Here is a 22,699-nt window from a genome sequence, read left to right on the forward strand (position 1 = left end):
TTATAGGCAGCAACAGAGATACAATCTATAAAATATATAGATATCTAATGTATTCATACATTGTTTATGTAGCATGTATATATAACCTAATTATATTGTTTCTTCAACTTCAAAATAGCTGACCCTTTTCTGGGATTATATTCCCAGTTTTGATCTGGGACGTCTAGTCACTTATAGCACATAAGATTATTCTATTACTGTTAAGCAAACTATGAATAATAAAACATGTGTCCTTTATCATAGCTACACGTATGACAAAAAAGCGCGTGAAAATCAGTAATGTTCAGTGAGGTCAAATGAATTAAATGCGCTGACAGTTCTTTGCTCCTGCCAAATGAATTGCACTGAGTGGAGCGGATCACCACTCCAAGATGGCGGCCCCGCGTCTCGTCAGCGCCAGTAGGCAGTAGCGCTCCATGCTGCGTATCCTTAGCATGCATAGTTGTACCACGGACGTATTTTCATGTAACACTGCTATCGGAAACCATAGTTGTACCGCGGACGTATTTTCATGTAACACTGCCATCAGAAACAATTCCGGGGTCGAACATTTTATTTACTTTTACCGCTTCCTATTTAAATTATTGTATTTTAAATTCAACCTCATTTATTGGCTCCTTCTCTCCCCGATAATATGTACTTTAAAGGGTTTATAATAGCATTAATTCACTCAAAAGTCATAGCAGGCTAACCCGGAAATGACGTCACAACACCGGTGCCGGCCCAGATCCAGCGAGAAGGTGAGAGGCTTGCACACACGCCATTATCGTTCTTCCTAATAGTTAGTTTGAATGCGTGTGTTAATGTTGTTACTGCCGCGGTCAAAGCAGTGAGTAGAAGCAGACGCCATGACGAGCAGCGTGCTTGGCAATGTGGAGAAGATGTGCTCCCACCTGCCCGTGCTCCTCAACACCTTCCTGGTCTTCTCCATCACCGCGGAGGTGAGCTACCTGGTGCTGGTGCAGGCCCCGTTGGAGGCTGGCCAGAAGTGGTCCTCAGCGTGGAAGTCCATGCACCTGCTGGCCCAGTTCTTCATGCTGGGGAACATCTGCTGGAACGCCCTGCTCTTCGTCAGGACCACCCCCAGCATCAAGGGGGTGTTCCTGGGAGGGGATCATGTGGGGCAAGGATGGAAGTAAGACACCACTCTTGTATGTTGGATTATTCTGCTTGAGCAGGTACTGCTACACCTGTGTCCTCTTCCGCTTGAGCAGGTACTGCTACACCTGTGAGACGCACACTCCTCCCCGCTGCTCGCACTGCTACGACTGCAAGGTGTGCGTGCTGCGGCGGGACCACCACTGCGTCTTCTTCGGCCGCTGCGTGGGCTTCCGCAACTACCGCTACTTCCTGACTTGCCTGCTCTACATGTGGTCGGGGCTCCTGTACGCCACCTGGATGAACGCCGAGGTCTTCCTCCTCATACTGAAGGAGGGAGTGACTGTGCACAGCCTCCTGCTGCTGCTCATACCCTGGATCATGCTGGTGTCAGGTACTGCCATCTTTCATCTGCACAATGTTTCTACACCAACTCATGGCTGTGGCTCCCAACAGGCCAGGTGTCTGCACGGGCCTTCTCTTTCGCCTTCATCGCTGACACCTGTGTCGTGGGCCTCCTGCTGGTCTCCGCCTTCTTCTTCTTCCATCTCTTCCTGCTTGTTCGGGGACAAACCACCAGGGAGTGGTACTCGTCCCGCAGGCCCTACAACCTGGGACTCCTGGGCAACTTGCGTCACACATTAGGCAGTCGCTGGTACCTTGGCTGGCTTTGCCCGCTCATCTCATCGCCACTACCGGGGGATGGGATACACTTCCAGGTGACGGGGTCACTGGAGCCCCCCCACTAATAAGACTGGGGCTTGGGGGGATGGGATACACTTCCAGGTGACGGGGTCACTGGAGCCCCCCCACTAATAAGACTGGGGGTGTATTCTGCTGTGGACTGAACAACATTACTTTGGCTGGACTAGAAGAATGTTCCTCCAGAAACATACATTGTTTCTTTGGAATGCTGAGAAGTTTGACTTTGTCATCCATCTTTAATCTCCATTTCACTTATCATGATGATGATGATGATGATGATGATGGTTTCTTAGCTGTCACAAATAGTCTGCAGGATATCAAGTCCACCATCTGAACAGTGTTTTTGTGTGTGGGATTAAGAACCAGTGGCACCATCTTTCCAGCACCACCGGTTGCCTTATTAGACCCCTTTTAGTTGAATGTTTGTAAGTATTTGTTTCCATTACAGCCAAAGCTATTTTCTCAGTATTGTTGTTTATATGTCTTGCTTTGGTTTTGGAAGATGTTTTTTTTTTTTTTCAAAACCTGAAATACATTTTGTGTTTACTGTTTAATTTGTACTCTGTGTTTCTGGCTTTCTAGTCGCTTCAATCTACGTTGAAAATCTATTTTTAATGATTTTTCAAAAGCTTTACTGTACATGTATGGCGGTTTATCCTTTGATCAATAAAGTGTGCTACTCTTAGGGAGTAACGTCAAAGTAACTGGAAAAACTTGAACTTTTTGTGTAGTTATCCACCGTTGAAATATTCATCTAAAAGCGCAGCAGCTATATTGAGACTATTATGGGTTTTTTTTTTTGTTGTATACAAATTTAAGTATAAACAAACTATTGTTTCCCCTTCATCAATTGTGAGAGTTACTAGACGACCCCTAAGAAAGCACTCGTTCAAGCTGATGTGAAGACTGCATGAAAGAGGAATAAAATCCTTATTTGTGGTAAGTTTGCAGTCCTTTCTTTATTGAATGTCAATGTATGTCGTCTATGAAATATTGTTGTTGGGTAAAGTGTGTTCATTGATGAGAACATCCATAGAGATGTGCTAATGACACACATGCTAGCTAGGGCAGCTTAGCTTAAAGCTACCTTCCTTTCTGTGGTTTCCTAGGTAACTATTTCGTCTTTTCCTCGTCATGGTGGCCGCTAAACTGCTGTCAATGATGGTATTTATACTACACTTAAGTGCATGTTGTTGTTGTGTTGGCAGGCAGGAGTCAAAGGAAGTCTCAGAGGAAAATATGTGAGTCATTTTCAGTTCTTACAACCACGCAAACTTTGCTAAATCCTCATTTAAACTTTCTAAAGTCTCATTGAGAAAACTTCATTTCCTTCACAGCAGAGCAGTTCAACTAAACCACCTTTATTATTATTATTATTATTATTCCTATTGGATGTATTTGTGACAACCTGTGAACATTTAGTTTTTGTCTATTTTATTTGGTAAAACCAAATAGATCTGTCTTTAAAACTGGAATGTTTGATATCCTCCATACATGACACTATATACATGACACTATATACATGATAATTATATACATGACACTATATACATGACACTATATACATGATTATATATACATGACACTATATACATGACTCTATATACATGACCCTATATACATGACCCTATATACATGACACTATATACATGACTCTATATACATGACCCTATATACATGACTCTATATACATGACACTATATACATGACTCTATATACAAGACTCTATATACATGACCCTATATACATGACCCTATATACATGACTCTATATACATGACCCTATATACAAGACTCTATACTTGACCCTATATACATGACTCTATATACATGACTCTATATACATGACCCTATATACAAGACTCTATATACTGACCCTATATACATGACCCTATATACATAACCCTATATACATGACCCTATATACATGACTCTATATACATGACACTATATACATGACCCTATATACATGACCCTATATACATGACCCTATATACATGACTCTATATACATGACCCTATATACATGACTCTATATACATGACCCTATATACAAGACTCTATATACTGACCCTATATACATGACCCTATATACATAACCCTATATACATGACCCTATATACATGACCCTATATACATGACTCTATATACATGACTCTATATACATGACGCTATATACATGACGCTATATACATGACTCTATATACATGACACTATATACATGACCCTATATACATGACCCTATATACATGACCCTATATACAAGACTCTATATACTTGACCCTATATACATGACTCTATAAACATGACCCTATATACATGACTCTATATACATGACCCTATATACAAGACTCTATATACTGACCCTATATACATGACCCTATATACATAACCCTATATACATGACCCTATATACATGACCCTATATACATGACTCTATATACATGACTCTATATACATGACGCTATATACATGACGCTATATACATGACTCTATATACATGACACTATATACATGACCCTATATACATGACCCTATATACAAGACTCTATATACTTGACCCTATATACATGACTCTATAAACATGACCCTATATACATGACTCTATATACATGACCCTATATACAAGACTCTATATACTGACCCTATATACATGACCCTATATACATAACCCTATATACATGACCCTATATACATGAACCTATATACATGACTCTATATACATGACTCTATATACATGACGCTATATACATGACGCTATATACATGACTCTATATATATGACACTATATACATGACCCTATATACATGACCCTATATACATGACCCTATATACAAGACTCTATATACTTGACCCTATATACATGACTCTATAAACATGACCCTATATACATGACTCTATATACATGACCCTATATACATGACTCTATATACATGACCCTATATACATGACTCTATATACATGACCCTATATACATGACTATATACATGACTCTATTTACATGACCCTATATACATGACTCTGTATACATGACCCTATATACATGACTCTATATACATGACTCTATATACATGACTCTATATACATGACTGTATATACATGACCCTATATACATGACTCTATATACATGACTCTATATACATGACTCTATATACATGACCCTATATACATGACTCTATATACATGACTCTATATACATGACTCTATATACATGACCCTATATACATGACTCTATATACATGACACTATATACATGATTATATATACATGACTCTATATACATGACTCTATATACATGACACTATATACATGACTCTATATACATGACTCTATATACATGACTCTATTTACATGACCCTATATACATGACTCTGTATACATGACCCTATATACATGACTCTATATACATGACTCTATATACATGACTCTATATAGATGACTGTATATGCATGACTCTATATACATGACTCTATATACATGACTGTATATACATGACACTATATACATGATAATTATATACATGACACTATATACATGACACTATATACATGATTATATATACATGACACTATATACATGACTCTATATACATGACCCTATATACATGACCCTATATACATGACACTATATACATGACTCTATATACATGACCCTATATACATGACTCTATATACATGACACTATATACATGACTCTATATACAAGACTCTATATACATGACCCTATATACATGACCCTATATACATGACTCTATATACATGACCCTATATACAAGACTCTATACTTGACCCTATATACATGACTCTATATACATGACTCTATATACATGACCCTATATACAAGACTCTATATACTGACCCTATATACATGACCCTATATACATAACCCTATATACATGACCCTATATACATGACTCTATATACATGACACTATATACATGACCCTATATACATGACCCTATATACATGACCCTATATACATGACTCTATATACATGACCCTATATACATGACTCTATATACATGACCCTATATACAAGACTCTATATACTGACCCTATATACATGACCCTATATACATAACCCTATATACATGACCCTATATACATGACCCTATATACATGACTCTATATACATGACTCTATATACATGACGCTATATACATGACGCTATATACATGACTCTATATACATGACACTATATACATGACCCTATATACATGACCCTATATACATGACCCTATATACAAGACTCTATATACTTGACCCTATATACATGACTCTATAAACATGACCCTATATACATGACTCTATATACATGACCCTATATACAAGACTCTATATACTGACCCTATATACATGACCCTATATACATAACCCTATATACATGACCCTATATACATGACCCTATATACATGACTCTATATACATGACTCTATATACATGACGCTATATACATGACGCTATATACATGACTCTATATACATGACACTATATACATGACCCTATATACATGACCCTATATACAAGACTCTATATACTTGACCCTATATACATGACTCTATAAACATGACCCTATATACATGACTCTATATACATGACCCTATATACAAGACTCTATATACTGACCCTATATACATGACCCTATATACATAACCCTATATACATGACCCTATATACATGACCCTATATACATGACTCTATATACATGACTCTATATACATGACGCTATATACATGACGCTATATACATGACTCTATATACATGACACTATATACATGACCCTATATACATGACCCTATATACATGACCCTATATACAAGACTCTATATACTTGACCCTATATACATGACTCTATAAACATGACCCTATATACATGACTCTATATACATGACCCTATATACATGACTCTATATACATGACCCTATATACATGACTCTATATACATGACCCTATATACATGACTATATACATGACTCTATTTACATGACCCTATATACATGACTCTGTATACATGACCCTATATACATGACTCTATATACATGACTCTATATACATGACTCTATATACATGACTGTATATACATGACCCTATATACATGACTCTATATACATGACTCTATATACATGACTCTATATACATGACCCTATATACATGACTCTATATACATGACTCTATATACATGACTCTATATACATGACCCTATATACATGACTCTATATACATGACACTATATACATGATTATATATACATGACTCTATATACATGACTCTATATACATGACACTATATACATGACTCTATATACATGACTCTATATACATGACTCTATTTACATGACCCTATATACATGACTCTGTATACATGACCCTATATACATGACTCTATATACATGACTCTATATACATGACTCTATATAGATGACTGTATATGCATGACTCTATATACATGACTCTATATACATGACTGTATATACATGACACTATATACATGACTCTATATACATGACTCTATATACATGACTCTATATACATGACTCTATTTACATGACCCTATATACATGACTCTGTATACATGACCCTATATACATGACTCTATATACATGACTCTATATACATGACTGTATATACATGACTCTATATACATGACTCTATATACATGACTCTATATACATGACACTATATACATGACTCTATATACATGACTCTATATACATGACTCTATATACATGACTCTATATAGATGACTGTATATGCATGACTCTATATACATGACTGTATATACATAACCCTATATACATGACTCTATATACATGACTCTATATACATGACACTATATACATGACTCTATATACATGACTCTATATACATGACTATATACATGACCCTATATACATGACTCTATATACATGACACTATATACATGACACTATATACATGATTATATATACATGACTCTATATACATGACTCTATATACATGACTCTATATACATGACTCTATATAGATGACTGTATATGCATGACTCTATATACATGACTCTATATACATGACTGTATATACATGACTCTATATAGATGACTGTATATGCATGACTCTATATACATGACCCTATATACATGACTCTATATACATGACTCTATATACATGACTCTATATAGATGACTCTATATACATGACTCTATATACATGACTCTATATACATGACCCTATATACATGACTCTATATACATGACTCTATATACATGACTCTATATACATGACTCTATATACATGACCCTATATACATGACTCTATATACATGACTCTATATACATGACTCTATATACATGACACTATATACATGACTCTATATACATGACTCTATATACATGACTCTATATACATGACCCTATATACATGACTCTATATACATGACACTATATACATGACTATATATACATGACTCTATATACATGACTCTATATACATGATTATATATACATGACTCTATATACATGACTCTATATACATGACCCTATATACATGATTATATATACATGACTCTATATACATGACTCTATATACATGACTCTATATACATGACCCTATATACATGACTCTATATACATGACCCTATATACATGACTCTATATACATGACCCTATATACATGACCCTATATACATGACCCTATATACATGACCCTATATACATGACCCTATATACATGACCCTATATACATGACTCTATATACATGACACTATATACATGATTATATATACATGACTCTATATACATGACTCTATATACATGATTATATATACATGACTCTATATACATGACTCTATATACATGACTCTATATACATGACTCTATATACATGATTATATATACATGACTCTATATACATGACTCTATATACATGACTCTATATACATGACTCTATATACATGACCCTATATACATGACACTATATACAAGGAAAGAAATGGTGTTCAGCACTAAAATGGTAGTCCACACTACTGAGCATGTGCAGTAATAAGATCATCAATGAAGGTGACAAACGTTCATATATTATATTGTGGTTACTTTAGTTTACGTTCATATATTATATTATATTGTGGTTACTTTAGTTTACGTTCATATATTATATTATATTGTGATTACTTTGAGTATTTAGTTTACAAAGCAAAACAAAAACAGTATTAAGCTGAAATGCATGGCTGCTTGTTAGTGATTGTCTAACTATAGTACACATCTGGTATTATGACAAACAATACACACAGTGTTACTGTTCAAACTGTGTGGAATGTTACAATGGCCAAAAATGTCAAACATTTTTGTGAAATCAAACTTCTGTTTTCTTTTTATTGACTACTAAGTCCTGCTATAGTACTGTATTTTAATGTGGTCATTATGGTGGTACTTAATGAATACTTAGGTCTACTACACTACTGTATTTTAATGTGGTCATTATGGTGGTACTTAATGAATACTTAGGTCTACTACACTACTGTATTTAATGTTGTCATTATGGTGGTACTTAATGAATACTTAGGTCTACTACACTACTGTATTTAATGTTGTCATTATGGTGGTACTTAATGAATACTTAGGTCTACTACACTACTGTATTTAATGTTGTCATTATGGTGGTACCATATACCAGTTAGCAACATACTGGTCATACCAGTATGTTGCTAACTATCAGATTGCTATGTTGCTAACTATCAGATTACTATGTTGCTAACTATCAGATTGCTATGTTGCTAACTATCAGATTACTATGTTGCTAACTATCATTTTACTATGTTGCTAACTATCAGATTACTATGTTGCTAACTATCATCTTACTATGTTGCTAACCATCAGATTACTATGTTGCTAACTATCAGATTACTATGTTGCTAACTATCAGATTACTATGTTGCTATCTATCGTCATACTATGTTGCTAACTATCAGATTACTATGTTGCTAACTATCATTTTACTATGTTGCTAACTATCAGATTACTATGTTGCTAACTATCATTTTACTATGTTGCTAACCATCAGATTACTATGTTGCTAACTATCATTTTACTATGTTGCTTACCATCAGATTACTATGTTGCTAACTATCAGATTACTATGTTGCTAACTATCATTTTACTATGTTGCTAACTATCAGATTACTATGTTGCTAACTATCATCTTACTATGTTGCTAACCATCAGATTACTATGTTGCTTACCATCAGATTACTATGTTGCTAACTATCAGATTACTATGTTGCTAACCATCAGATTACTATGTTGCTAACCATCAGATTACTATGTTGCTATCTATCGTCATACTATGTTGCTAACTATCAGATTACTATGTTGCTAACTATCATTTTACTATGTTGCTAACCATCAGATTACTATGTTGCTAACTATCATTTTACTATGTTGCTTACCATCAGATTACTATGTTGCTAACTATCAGATTACTATGTTGCTAACCATCAGATTACTATGTTGCTTACCATAGATTACTATGTTGCTAACTATCAGATTACTATGTTGCTAACTATCAGATTACTATGTTGCTAACTATCATTTTACTATGTTGCTAACCATCAGATTACTATGTTGCTAACTATCATTTTACTATGTTGCTAACCATCAGATTACTATGTTGCTTACCATCAGATTACTATGTTGCTAACTATCAGATTACTATGTTGCTAACTATCATTTTACTATGTTGCTAACCATCAGAGTACTATGTTGCTAACTATCATTTTACTATGTTGCTAACCATCAGATTACTATGTTGCTTACCATCAGATTACTATGTTGCTAACTATCAGATTACTATGTTGCTAACTATCAGATTACTATGTTGCTTACCATCAGATTACTATGTTGCTAACTATCAGATTACTATGTTGCTAACTATCATTTTACTATGTTGCTAACCATCAGAGTACTATGTTGCTTACCATCAGATTACTATGTTGCTAACTATCAGATTACTATGTTGCTAACTATCATTTTACTATGTTGCTAACCATCAGAGTACTATGTTGCTAACTATCATTTTACTATGTTGCTAACCATCAGAGTACTATGTTGCTAACTATCATTTTACTATGTTGCTAACCATCAGATTACTATGTTGCTTACCATCAGATTACTATGTTGCTAACTATCAGATTACTATGTTGCTAACCATCAGATTACTATGTTGCTTACCATAGATTACTATGTTGCTAACTATCAGATTACTATGTTGCTAACTATCATTTTACTATGTTGCTAACCATCAGATTACTATGTTGCTTACCATCAGATTACTATGTTGCTAACCATCAGATTACTATGTTGCTTACCATAGATTACTATGTTGCTAACTATCAGATTACTATGTTGCTAACTATCAGATTACTTTGTTGCTAACCATCAGATTCTATGTTTCTAGCTATCATTTTACTATGTTGCTAGCCATCATTTTACTATGTTGCTAACTATTAGATTACGTAACTGGCTGCATTGTTTTATGAAGCAACCCATTTTTTTCTCAGAACACTGGATTTGTCCAGTGTAGTACTGTGCAGGACTGTCTACTGGACTTGTCCAGTGTAGTCCTGTGCAGGACTGTCTACTGGACTTGTCCAATGCAGTCCTGTGCAGGACTGTCTACTGGACTTGTCCAGTGTAGTCCTGTGCAGGACTGTCTACTGGACTTGTCCAATGCAGTCCTGTGCAGGACTGTCTACTCGACTTGTCCAGTGTAGTCCTGTGCAGGACTGTCTACTGGACTTGAATGGTTCAGTGTAGTCCTGTGCAGGACTGTCTACTGGACTTGAATGGTTCAGTGTAGTCCTGTGCAGGACTGTCTACTGGACTTGAATGGTTCAGTGTAGTCCTGTGCAGGACTGTCTACTGGACTTGAATGGTTCAGTGTAGTCCTGTGCAGGACTGTCTACTGGACTTGAATGGTTCAGTGTAGTCCTGTGCAGGACTGTCTACTGGACTTGAATGGTTGTGTGTGTGCAGGCTGGAGCAGATGAACACAGATGGCGTGCGAGGAAAAGTAGAGCCTTGCAGGTGGCACTTGGACCAGGATCCTGGTGAAAAGAGCAGAAAGACTGAATACATGATAGAAAAACTGGTGGGTGACAATGTACACTGTAACATTTCTTACTAAGGTTTCAAGCATTTAAAAGAGGTCCTATTATGCAAAACCAACTTTTTTTTGTAAACTATTGGTACCTGCTGTTGTGTATTTGGGATCTGTATAAGTCTGGAAAATTGGAGATCAAACCATGGCGGAGATATTTATAAAACACTTCCAGGAAAGGAGCAGTTTGGAATTTGCACCATTTGTTGAGGTTTTTCCACTTGGTGACATCAGCAGATTATTCATATTTGCTAGAAGTTTACCCAGAGGGCTTTGCGTGAATCCACCATCCTCGTCCTTCTTCTTCACTATCCTCTTGTTGTGGGGCACACTGGCTCGTACATGCACATGCATCATCCTCTGTAGGACAAAGTCAACTCTCTATGGAAGCCATTGAAATGTTCAAAACTACAACAATGATGGCGGGGATAAGACGCAGTCCGTGTGGAGGCACGTAGATAAGAAGGTCACATCCTGACTGAGGATACAACATTACATTACATATTATGTCAACAATACATGACATTATATATTATGTCAACAATACATGACATTATATATTATGTCAACAATACATGACATTATATATTATGTCAACAATACATTACATTACATATTATGTCAGCAATACATGACATTATGTATTATGTCAACAATACATATTATGTCAACAATACATTACATTACATATTATGTCAACAATACTTTACATTACATATTAGGTCAACAATACATTATATATTATGTCAACAATACATGACATTACATATTAGGTCAACAATACATTATATATTATGTCAACAATACATTACATTACATATGTCAACAATACATTACATATTATGTCAACAATACATTACATCACATATTAGGTCAACAATACATTACATTACATACTATGTCAACAATACATTATATTACATTATAGGTCAACAATACATTACATTACATATTACAAACCCCGTTTCCATATGAGTTGGGAAATTGTGTTAGATGTAAATATAAACGGAATACAATGATTTGCAAATCATTTTCAAGCCATATTCAGTTGAATATGCTACAAAGACAACATATTTGATGTTCAAACTGATAAACTTTTTTTTTGTTGCAAATAATCATTAACTTTAGAATTTGATGCCAGCAACACGTGACAAAGAAGTTGGGAAAGGTGGCAATAAATACTGATAAAGTTGAGGAATGCTCATCAAACACTTATTTGGAACATCCCACAGGTGAGCAGGCAAATTGGGAACAGGTGGGTGCCATGATTGGGTATAAAAGTAGATTCCATGTAAAGCTCAGTCATTCACAAACAAGGATGGGGCGAGGGTCACCACTTTGTCAACAAATGCGTGAGCAAATTGTTGAACAGTTTAAGAAAAACCTTTCTCAATCAGCTATTGCACGGAATTTAGGGATTTCACCATCTACGGTCTGTAATATCATCAAAGGGTTCAGAGAAAACTGGAGAAATCACGGCACGTAAGCAGCTAAGCCCGTGACCTTCGATTTCTCAGGCTGTACTGCATCAACAAGCGACATCAGTGTGTAAAGGATATCACAACATGGGCTCTGAAACACTTCAGAAACCCACTGTCAGTAACTACAGTTGGTCGCTACATCTGTAAGTGCAAGTTAAAACTCTCCTATGCAAGGCGAAAACCGTTTATCAACAACACCCAGAAACGCCGTCGGCTTCGCTGGGCCTGAGCTCATCTAAGATGGACTGATACAAAGCGGAAAAGTGTTCTGTGGTCTGACGAGTCCACATTTCAAATTGTTTTTGGAAACTGTGGACGTTGTGTCCTCCGAACCAAAGAGGAAAAGAACCATCCGGATTGTTATAGGCGCAAAGTGTAAAAGGCAGCATGTGTGATGGTATGGGGGTGTATTAGTGCCCAAGACATGGGTAACTTACACATCTGTGAAGGCACCATTAATGCTGAAAGGTACATACAGGTTTTGGAGCAACATATGTTGCCATCCAAGCAACGTTACCATGGACGCCCCTGCTTATTTCAGCAAGACTACGCCAAGCCATGTGTTACAACAGCGTGGCTTCCTAGTAAAAGAGTGCGGGTACTAGACTGTCCTGCCTGTAGTCCAGACCTGTCTCCCATTGAAAATGTGAAGCCTAAAATAGCAGAAGGGAGACCCCCGGACTGTTGAACAACTTAAGCTGTACATCAAGCAAGAATGGGAAAGAATTCCACCTGAGAAGCTTCAAAAATGTGTCTCTTCAGTTCCCAAACGTTTACTGAGTGTTGTTAAAAGGAAAGGCCATGTAACACAGTGGTGAACATGCCCTTTCCCAACTACTTTGGCACGTGTTGCAGCCATGAAATTCTAAGTTAATTATTATTTGCAAAAAAAAAATAAAGTTTATGAGTTTGAACATCAAATATGTTGTCTTTGTAGTGCATTCAATTGAATATGGCTTGAAAAGGATTTGCTAATTGTTTTCCGTTTTTATTTACATCGAACACAATTTCCCAACTCATATGGACACGAGGTTTGTATGTCAACAATACATTACATTACATATTATGTCAACAACTTAGATGCTGTTATTGAGTGGGTTATAAGTAATAGACTGCTTTTAAACATTTTAAAAACAACAAGTATTGTCTTTGGTTCACGACATAGTCTGGCAAAAAAAATCCTATACTTAATTTAGAGATTTCAGGACAATTAATCAAACAAGAGGACTTTTGGGCGTTACACTTAGTAATACACTTTCCTGGTCCGAATATATCAATCAAATCGTGGCTAAGATGGGTAGAAGTATCGCTGCTGTTAGGAAATGTGATAGGTATGTAACACCTGCAATTGGCAGACAGGTAGTACAAACATTGGTGTTGTGTCATCTGGGTTATTGTTCAGTTATTTGGGCTTCTGCACCCAAAGTTGAGTTTACAAAATGACAAACAGCTGAAAATAGGGCAGCTAGACTTACTCTTGATTCTTCTTATAGATGGAGTGTGGACCGTATGCATTCTTGTCTTGGATGGCTGAAGGTTATTCATAGATTATCCAGCAGTTTATTGTTATTTATTGGGAACATTATTCATACCAAGTACCCTATGCTCTTTTGAAGCAGCTTGGTTCTAATGCTGATGTTCACCACTACAGTAGTAGAGCTCCAACTCAAGGTCTACTGGCATTACCACCACCAAGCACTCATTCAATGTTGTATACAGAAGCATTTCATTATGGAATACTCTTCATTTCAATATTAGGACTATTCCCAGTAAAAAAGCATTTAAGAAACATGTAAGGTCACTTTTTAGACTTAAGAGTTAATATTTCATGTTATCAATGTGAGAACTTTTTTTTTCTCTTTCCCATTTTCCTTTCTTTTATTGTAACTGGATCTGTGTACTGTTATTTTTACTCTTTAGAGAATTTTCCTTCTCTTTTCCTTTTTCCTTTCTTTTACTGTAACTGGATCTGCATATGTTCTCCTGTTATCTTTTTATTATTATTATTATTATTTTTATTTTTACTTTATTTTATTTTATTTTTTTCATGTATTTATTGATCAATTCAACAAAACAACACACAAAAACACCACAACAATGCAATCCAACTCCAAAACCAAACCCGACCCAGCAACACCCAGAATAGCAATAAACAGAGCAATTGAGAGCTATTGAGGACACACAAACATGACACGGAACAATCCAAAAGTAGCAAAACAAAAATGAATACCATCAACAACAGTATCAACATTAGTAACAATTTCAAAATAGCAGTGATTAAAAAAAAACCTCATTGATATTATCATTAAAAACATGAATAGAAGAAATATATATATTAAAAAAGAACAATAGTGTGACAGTGGCTTACACTTGCATCACATCTCATAAGCTTGACAACACACTGTGTCCAATATTTTCCACAAAGATATAATAAGTCATATTTTGGTTCATTTAATAGTTAAAACAAATTTAAATAATGGATCCCATATTCCAATGTATGACTCATTATTATCTAAACTAAATGCAGTTTTTTCTACTGATATCATCTCCATAGCCTGTGTGTAGCAGTCAGTATGAGTTGGACTATCAACAACTATCCATTTTTTTAAATATTACCCTTTTTGTTATTATGCACATTGAAAGAAAAGCATTTTTACTCTTTGATGACACGTTACTAAATTGATTGAGATACCCAAGAATACAAGTTTGCCGTGTCATTGGGATGTTTATATTAAGGAATTTGTGATTGCTTCTTTTGTTGTTTTCAACTATAACTCTTTTATTCTCTGACATTCCCACAATAAATGAACAACACTTCATACATAACTTGCTATCTACTACACCAATTTTAAACAGCTGAGAAGATGTCAAATACAATCTATTCAAGATCTTAAATTAAGTCAGCTTATCTTTAATGCTTCTAAAGGGCTTATTGGCATTTTTCCAAATATCATTCCATGATCTGTCTCTTTCATCTCAAATGTTTAAGTGCATCATCCATTTCCCAACACATGCATCATTTGCATTTCTTGTGTGGTGTTCATTTATTATTCCATAAAATAGTTTAATTAATTTCTTAATTGTATCTTGATTAAAAAGTGCATCTTCCAGTTCACGGCTATTTAAAGACATACTTTCAGAGGATATGCATTTATTTACAGCGTGTTTTGAAGAGATAAAAATTTAAAAATGATTTCTAGGTACATTATATTGATCAACTAAATCGTTGAACGGTTTAAAAGAGTTTTTATTAATAATATGATGAGGTTTACTAATACCTCTGTCTTTCCATGTTGTCCATTTAACCACATTTTTATTAATGATGATATTAGAATTGTACCAAAGCAGTTGATTGACAGATGTCATTGAGTTGATTCCTAGAATTTTCTGGCACAGTTTTAGAATGTTAAAGGTGGCTTCTATTGGGCTCTGCCTCAATTCATTAGGTATTTTTTTAATATAATATAAATGTCCAAATTCATTAACATATTTTTTCTATGTTGATCCAGTCCTTATCTGCAGAAGAATGAAATAAGTGGCTTGCTTGTTCACAAGCGAAGGAGATATAATAATGTAAGAAGTTTGGTCATTTATCTTGTGTACAAGACAACCTTTTTTTATTATTTTGAGAATTTTCTTTTTCTTTTCCTTTTTCCTTTCTTTCATTTGTAATTGGATTTGTGTATGTTTTGTAACTGGATCTGTGTATTATTATTTGACTTTGAACTTTTGAAAAGGACTCCGGGAAGACTAGCCTGGCGTTTGTGCGTGGGCTAATGGGGATCCTCAATAAACTCACAGATCTCTTGTACTACTGTTTCAGTAAAGATATTTCACAATAAATTACTGTGAAAGTCATGCAATTATTGGCCAGTAGTTGACAAGAAACACTTCTACAGTGTAGCATTAAGACATTTGAAAATGGATCACTTTATTTGAGTTGTGTCCTGTGTGCAGGAGATGCAATCCATGGTGATGAAGGAGCAAAATAAAGAACTGACCGCAGAAGTGTGTTTTTTAAGAAATAATATCCCAAAGGTGGAAACCTTAATGAACATTATTATCAATATGTTCAGGTTCAGATCCTCCAGGAGCAAAAAGAGAAGGACCAGATACGCTTGAATAGGTTCAGTCTTGCTCTTCAAAATCTTGAGGTAAAATCCATGTGTTTCTCATACACATATCCTAGTGTCCACACGCTATTCTGACTTTTAAAGAGTGTTTCTCATACACATATCCTAGTGTCCACACACTATTCTGACTTTTAAAGAGTGTTTCTCATACACATATCTTAGTGTCCATGTACTATTCTGATTTTTAAAGAGTGTTTCTCATACACATATCCTAGTGTCCACACACTATTCCGACTTATAAAGAGTGTTTCTCATACACATATCCTAGTGTCCACACACTATTCCGACTTTTAAAGAGTGTTTCTCATACACATATCCTAGTGTCCACACACTATTCTGACTTTTAAAGAGTGTTTCTCATACACATATCCTAGTGTCCACACACTATTCCGACTTATAAAGAGTGTTTCTCATACACATATCCTAGTGTCCACACACTATTCCGACTTTTAAAGAGTGTTTCTCATACACATATCCTAGTGTCCACACACTATTCTGACTTTTAAAGAGTGTTTCTCATACACATATCCTAGTGTCCACACACTATTCTGACTTTTAAAGAGTGTTTCTCATACACATATCCTAGTGTCCACACACTATTCTGACTTTTAAAGAGTGTTTCTCATACACATATCCTAGTGTCCACACACTTTTCTGACTTTTAAAGAGTTTCTCATACACATATCTTAGTGTCCATGTACTTTTAAAGAGTGTTTCTCATACACATATCCTAGTGTCCACACACTATTCCGACTTTTAAAGAGTGTTTCTCATACACATATCCTAGTGTCCACACACTATTCTGACTTTTAAAGAGTGTTTCTCATGCACATATCCTAGTGTCCATGCACTATCCTGACTTTTAAAGAGTGTTTCTCATACACATATCCTAGTGTCCACACACTATTCTGACTTTTAAAGAGTTTCTCATACACATATCTTAGTGTCCATGTACTATTCTGACTTTTAAAGAGTGTTTCTCATACACATATCCTAGTGTCCACACACTATTCCGACTTATAAAGAGTGTGTTTCATCAGTATGGAATAGAAGCAGCTCAGATAGGACTGCAGCAAAGGGATGAGGTTATTCAACAGGTAAAGTAAAAATGCTGATATTTTGAGGTACTATTGTGACTATTCTTCATGGTTTCACATGCGTGTGTGTGTGGTAGAACAAGCTGCAGTTAAAGCAAGCAGAGGAAACAGTAGAGGAGTACGCTAATATCATCAAGGTAATTCAAATACTTCCTGCAATCAACAGGTGAGAGCAGCAGAGAGCAGCTCTGCACACATTATTGATTCTTTCTGTTGCTAGCATTCATGATAAATAATATTGAAGTATTACTGTAGCATCGTTATTTGCAAACCTGTATCTCAATCTGTGCCTGTGTAATCCAATTCATCTGTGTGTGTCTGTATATCAGTCTCTGTGTGTGTGTGTGTGTGTGTGTGTGTGTGTGTGTGTCTGTGTGTGTGTGTGTGTGTGTGTGTGTGTGTGTGTGCGCTAATGTGTGTGTCTGTGTGTGTAGTCATATGTGTTTTTTAAGTTACTTGCCTGTGTTATGATTTGTCTTTGTGTAAATAAAAAACAGTCTGTACTTATTTCGATCAGCGTCAGTGTAAAAAAATATCTGTCGTGTTTTGATGGGTGTGTGTGTCTGCGTATTTAGGTCTGTGTGTGTGTGTGTGTGTGTGTGTGTGTGTGTGTGTGTGTGTGTGAAGCAGGAATGGCTGTCTTGTTACACTTGTGCAGTGTGTGAGTTGTCTGAGTACAGGGATTTGAAGGAGTTGCCTTTCTTATGCTCACCTTGCAGTCACTCACACTGTAACACTCACACTGTAACACTCACACTGTAACACTCACACTCACACTCACACTGTAACACTCACACTGTAACAAGTTGTTATCTAATGACAACCAGGCCCAAAAGATTGTGTTTACTCCCCTTTGCATTTACAACTCACACACGCCGAAAGTGTCGTAAAAGTCAGGTGTGAAAAGACAGCCAATAGAAAGTTTCTGCTTCACACACATCTAAATATGTACACATACCTATTTTTTACACACACACTCATCCAAATACAGACTGACACATATTTTATACACACTGACAAATCATAACATGTACAACTTAAAACACACACGCGTACCTAATTACACACACAAACATTAGTACACACAGGTGAATTGTATCACACACACAGACATTAGTACACACAGGTGAATTGTATTACACACACATAGACATTAGTACACACAGGTGAATTGTATCACACACACACACACAGACATTAGTACACACAGATGAATTGTATTACACACACACATACATTAGTACACACAGGTGAATTGGATTACACACACACACATACAGTAGTACACACAGGTGAATTTGATTACACACACAGATGTTAGTACACCTAGGTGAATTGTATTACACAATAAGACGTCTTAAATTGATTAGTATGCCCCACCAACTGAGTTGAATTGAACTAAAAAGATACAAATCCCCTTTGTCCGTAGAATTTGCTACTACAGTATTAGTATAGACTATGCAGATGTTACCATGATTAGCTACGACAGTATCAGTATAGACTATGCAGATGTTACCATGATAAGATATTACAATATTAGTATGCAGATGTTACCATGATTAGCTACTACAGTATTAGTATAGACTATGCAGATGTTACCATGATAAGATACTACAACATTAGTATGCAGATGTTACCATGATAAGATACTACAGTATTAGTATAGACTATGCAGATGTTACCATGATAAGATACTACAACATTAGTATGCAGATGTTACCATGATAAGATACTACAGTATTAGTATAGACTATGCAGATGTTACCATGATAAGATACTACAGTATTAATATAGACTGTGCAGATGTTACCATGATAAGATACTACAATATTAGTATGCAGATGTTACCATGATAAGATACTACAATATTAGTATGCAGATGTTACCATGATAAGATACTACAATATTAGTATGCAGATGTTACCATGATAAGATACTACAATATTAGTATGCAGATGTTACCATGATAAGATACTACAGTATTAGTATAGACTATGCAGATGTTACCATGATAAGATACTACAGTATTAATATAGACTATGCAGATGTTACCATGATTATCTCCTACAATATTAGTATAGACTATGCAGATGTTACCATGATTATCTCCTACAGTATTAGTATAGACTATGCAGATGTTACCATGATAAGATACTACAATATTAGTATGCAGATGTTACCATGATAAGATACTACAATATTAGTATGCAGATGTTACCATGATAAGATACTACAGTATTAGTATGCAGATGTTGTGCATCATCCATTTCAACTGCAATGGGGGAAGTCCTGAGTTATCAGACAGGAGCTCATCATTACAAATGTGAAACAGAGCAAAGCGAAGCACATCATCCACGTCTGAGATGTTTGTATTGTTTGTACTTGAGGATCTTCGGCTGACCAACCAGGAGCTGAAGAGTCAGTTGGAGGACAGAGAGGATGAGGCTTCACTGTAAGACGAGCTCTAAATACCACATTGACCTAAATACAAGATGACATGTTTTTTCAGAAGATATTTTGGAGACAAAATAATTATTTCTTATTCATCTTTTCTCCCAGTTGCTCCAGTTTGATGATTATGCTTCATGGATAACATTAGAGTACAGTCATCACTTTTCTCTTGTAGCTAGCAACCTTTAATTAAGACACGTTTGCAACTTATTGTATGTGAGTGACAAGAAGGAAAATGTGTATAAATCTCCAAATGTGTTTTGCTGTCTTACATTTGGGCCAATATACGATCTTCTGGGAAGCACTCCAACTTTTTCTGTGTGCACTTGACTGACTTGTGGTTGTTTTCAGCGACACACTTAACGACTTGTTGGGCGACAAGGAGGCGTCACATGTCCCCGCCATGTCTCTGGCAGAGGAGATTAGGCTTCTGGCCTCCACAGCGGGCATGAAAAGCATGTTGGTACCCTCCAAGGATTCAAGTCATGTATGAGTTATTCTCATGTTAGAATAACTTCATTTGAGCAGGAGTGATTGAGGTGCATGTGGCCGTGTGTACAGGAGGACAGTGAGCCCGAGGAAGCCAGCAGTCTTCTAGTCAAGCCTCCAACCAGCAAGTAAATGTCCTGTGTTGGATCATGCATGCTTTCACTCATCATTCATTGGCTCCCTGTGTGTGTTGGAGGTGTACGCAGGCCAAGACGTCCAGCAGCCACAAAGTGGTAGTGCTCTGCATGCTGCTGCTCGTGGCCATCTTGCTCAGCCTGGCTGCAGGGAGCCATGCAGACTTTGTCTCCATCAGCGAGCTGTGGAGGCGCTTATGTCTGACATTAGAGCCTTACTTTAATGTGCACTATGGAGCCTTGCCTCCTGTCTGACCCAAGCACTTGTCTATGTATGTCAAGTCCACTTCCTATCACACTTCATTGTATTGTGTGGGGAAAAATACATTTTGTTTGTGGCATTTGTTTTTGTTTGTTTTAACACCTCATCCTCAAGGTAAGATGCTTTCCAATTGCAGGCTTCCACAGTCTGCTGGGACACCTTGTCGTCTTGTGGAATGCAACTGTGTCTCCTCCTCCCCGCCCTGCAGCGACCCCGAAAGGGACAAGTGGTAGAAAATGGCTAGATCAGGTGTCGGGAACCTTTTTGGCTGAGAAAGCCATGAAGGCCACATTTTTAGGGCCCGCATGGCCCATTGCATAAGGACTCCCTGTGGGAGTCCTTATGCAATGGGACATAAGGACCTATTGAATTTGTAAGGTTTTATTCTTTATTCTTTATTCTTCCGCCGCGACATTAAACTGTAATTTGACCCACTTAACATGCTTCAAAACTCACCATATTTGACCCACACATCAGGACCTGCGAAAATTGCCTTTTTAAAAAAAAAACCGAACCACAAAACTCAAAATTGCGCTCTAGCGCCCCCTAGGAAAAGAAAAAAAACTAGACTGCTTGTAACTCCCACTAGGAAGGTCGGAGAGACATGAAACAAAAACCTCTATGTAGGTCTGACTTAGACCTACATTTCATAATAGTACATTCTTGGGCTAAAATCAACAGGAAGTTGGCAATTCCCCCTTCAAGACAAAAAAGTACTAAAAACA

At 36.2% G+C, this 22,699-nt stretch overlaps 2 protein-coding genes across 10 annotated transcripts; both read left to right on the top strand.

Moving 5' to 3' along the window:
- Window positions 1-109: 109 nt before the first annotated feature.
- On the top strand, window positions 110-2,327 carry zdhhc24 (zDHHC palmitoyltransferase 24). The gene is made up of 3 exons (XM_061927674.2): window positions 110-1,135; window positions 1,215-1,492; window positions 1,555-2,327. The coding sequence occupies exons 1-3, from the start codon at window positions 849-851 to the stop codon at window positions 1,845-1,847; spliced, it is 858 nt and encodes a 285-aa protein (XP_061783658.1). The 5' UTR covers window positions 110-848; the 3' UTR covers window positions 1,848-2,327.
- Window positions 2,099-22,581, top strand: LOC133575142 (uncharacterized). 9 transcript variants are annotated; one of them, XM_072912335.1, is made up of 13 exons: window positions 2,099-2,228; window positions 2,661-2,742; window positions 3,012-3,044; window positions 11,804-11,918; window positions 17,366-17,416; window positions 17,485-17,562; window positions 18,582-18,638; window positions 18,716-18,775; window positions 21,026-21,090; window positions 21,441-21,576; window positions 21,651-21,706; window positions 21,775-21,984; window positions 22,111-22,400. In XM_072912335.1, coding segments are annotated over exons 3-12 (813 nt in total). In that variant the 5' UTR covers window positions 2,099-2,228; window positions 2,661-2,742; window positions 3,012-3,042; the 3' UTR covers window positions 21,968-21,984; window positions 22,111-22,400. The 9 variants fall into 9 exon arrangements, with proteins under 9 accessions (XP_072768436.1, XP_061783649.2, XP_061783656.2 ...); XM_061927665.2 differs by having other exon boundaries at window positions 21,775-22,398; XM_061927672.2 differs by lacking the exon at window positions 22,111-22,400 and having other exon boundaries at window positions 21,785-21,959.
- The last annotated feature ends 118 nt before the right edge of the window (window positions 22,582-22,699 follow it).

This window comes from Nerophis lumbriciformis, linkage group LG35 (assembly GCF_033978685.3).
Source record: "Nerophis lumbriciformis linkage group LG35, RoL_Nlum_v2.1, whole genome shotgun sequence".
In the NCBI taxonomy this organism is placed as follows: domain Eukaryota; kingdom Metazoa; phylum Chordata; class Actinopteri; order Syngnathiformes; family Syngnathidae; genus Nerophis; species Nerophis lumbriciformis.

Bases quoted from the DNA above. Each gene is read 5' to 3' on its own strand.
- LOC133575142 (XM_072912335.1), top strand. The intron at 18,776-21,025 runs GTAATTCAAATA...TTTGTACTTGAG, and splicing joins AGTACGCTAATATCATCAAG to GATCTTCGGCTGACCAACCA. The intron at 21,707-21,774 runs GTAAATGTCCTG...TGTGTGTTGGAG, and splicing joins GTCAAGCCTCCAACCAGCAA to GTGTACGCAGGCCAAGACGT.
- zdhhc24 (XM_061927674.2), top strand. From the start codon at position 849: ATGACGAGCAGCGTGCTTGGCAATGTGGAGAAGATGTGCTCCCACCTG. The intron at 1,136-1,214 runs GTAAGACACCAC...CCGCTTGAGCAG, and splicing joins CATGTGGGGCAAGGATGGAA to GTACTGCTACACCTGTGAGA. The intron at 1,493-1,554 runs GTACTGCCATCT...GGCTCCCAACAG, and splicing joins CTGGATCATGCTGGTGTCAG to GCCAGGTGTCTGCACGGGCC.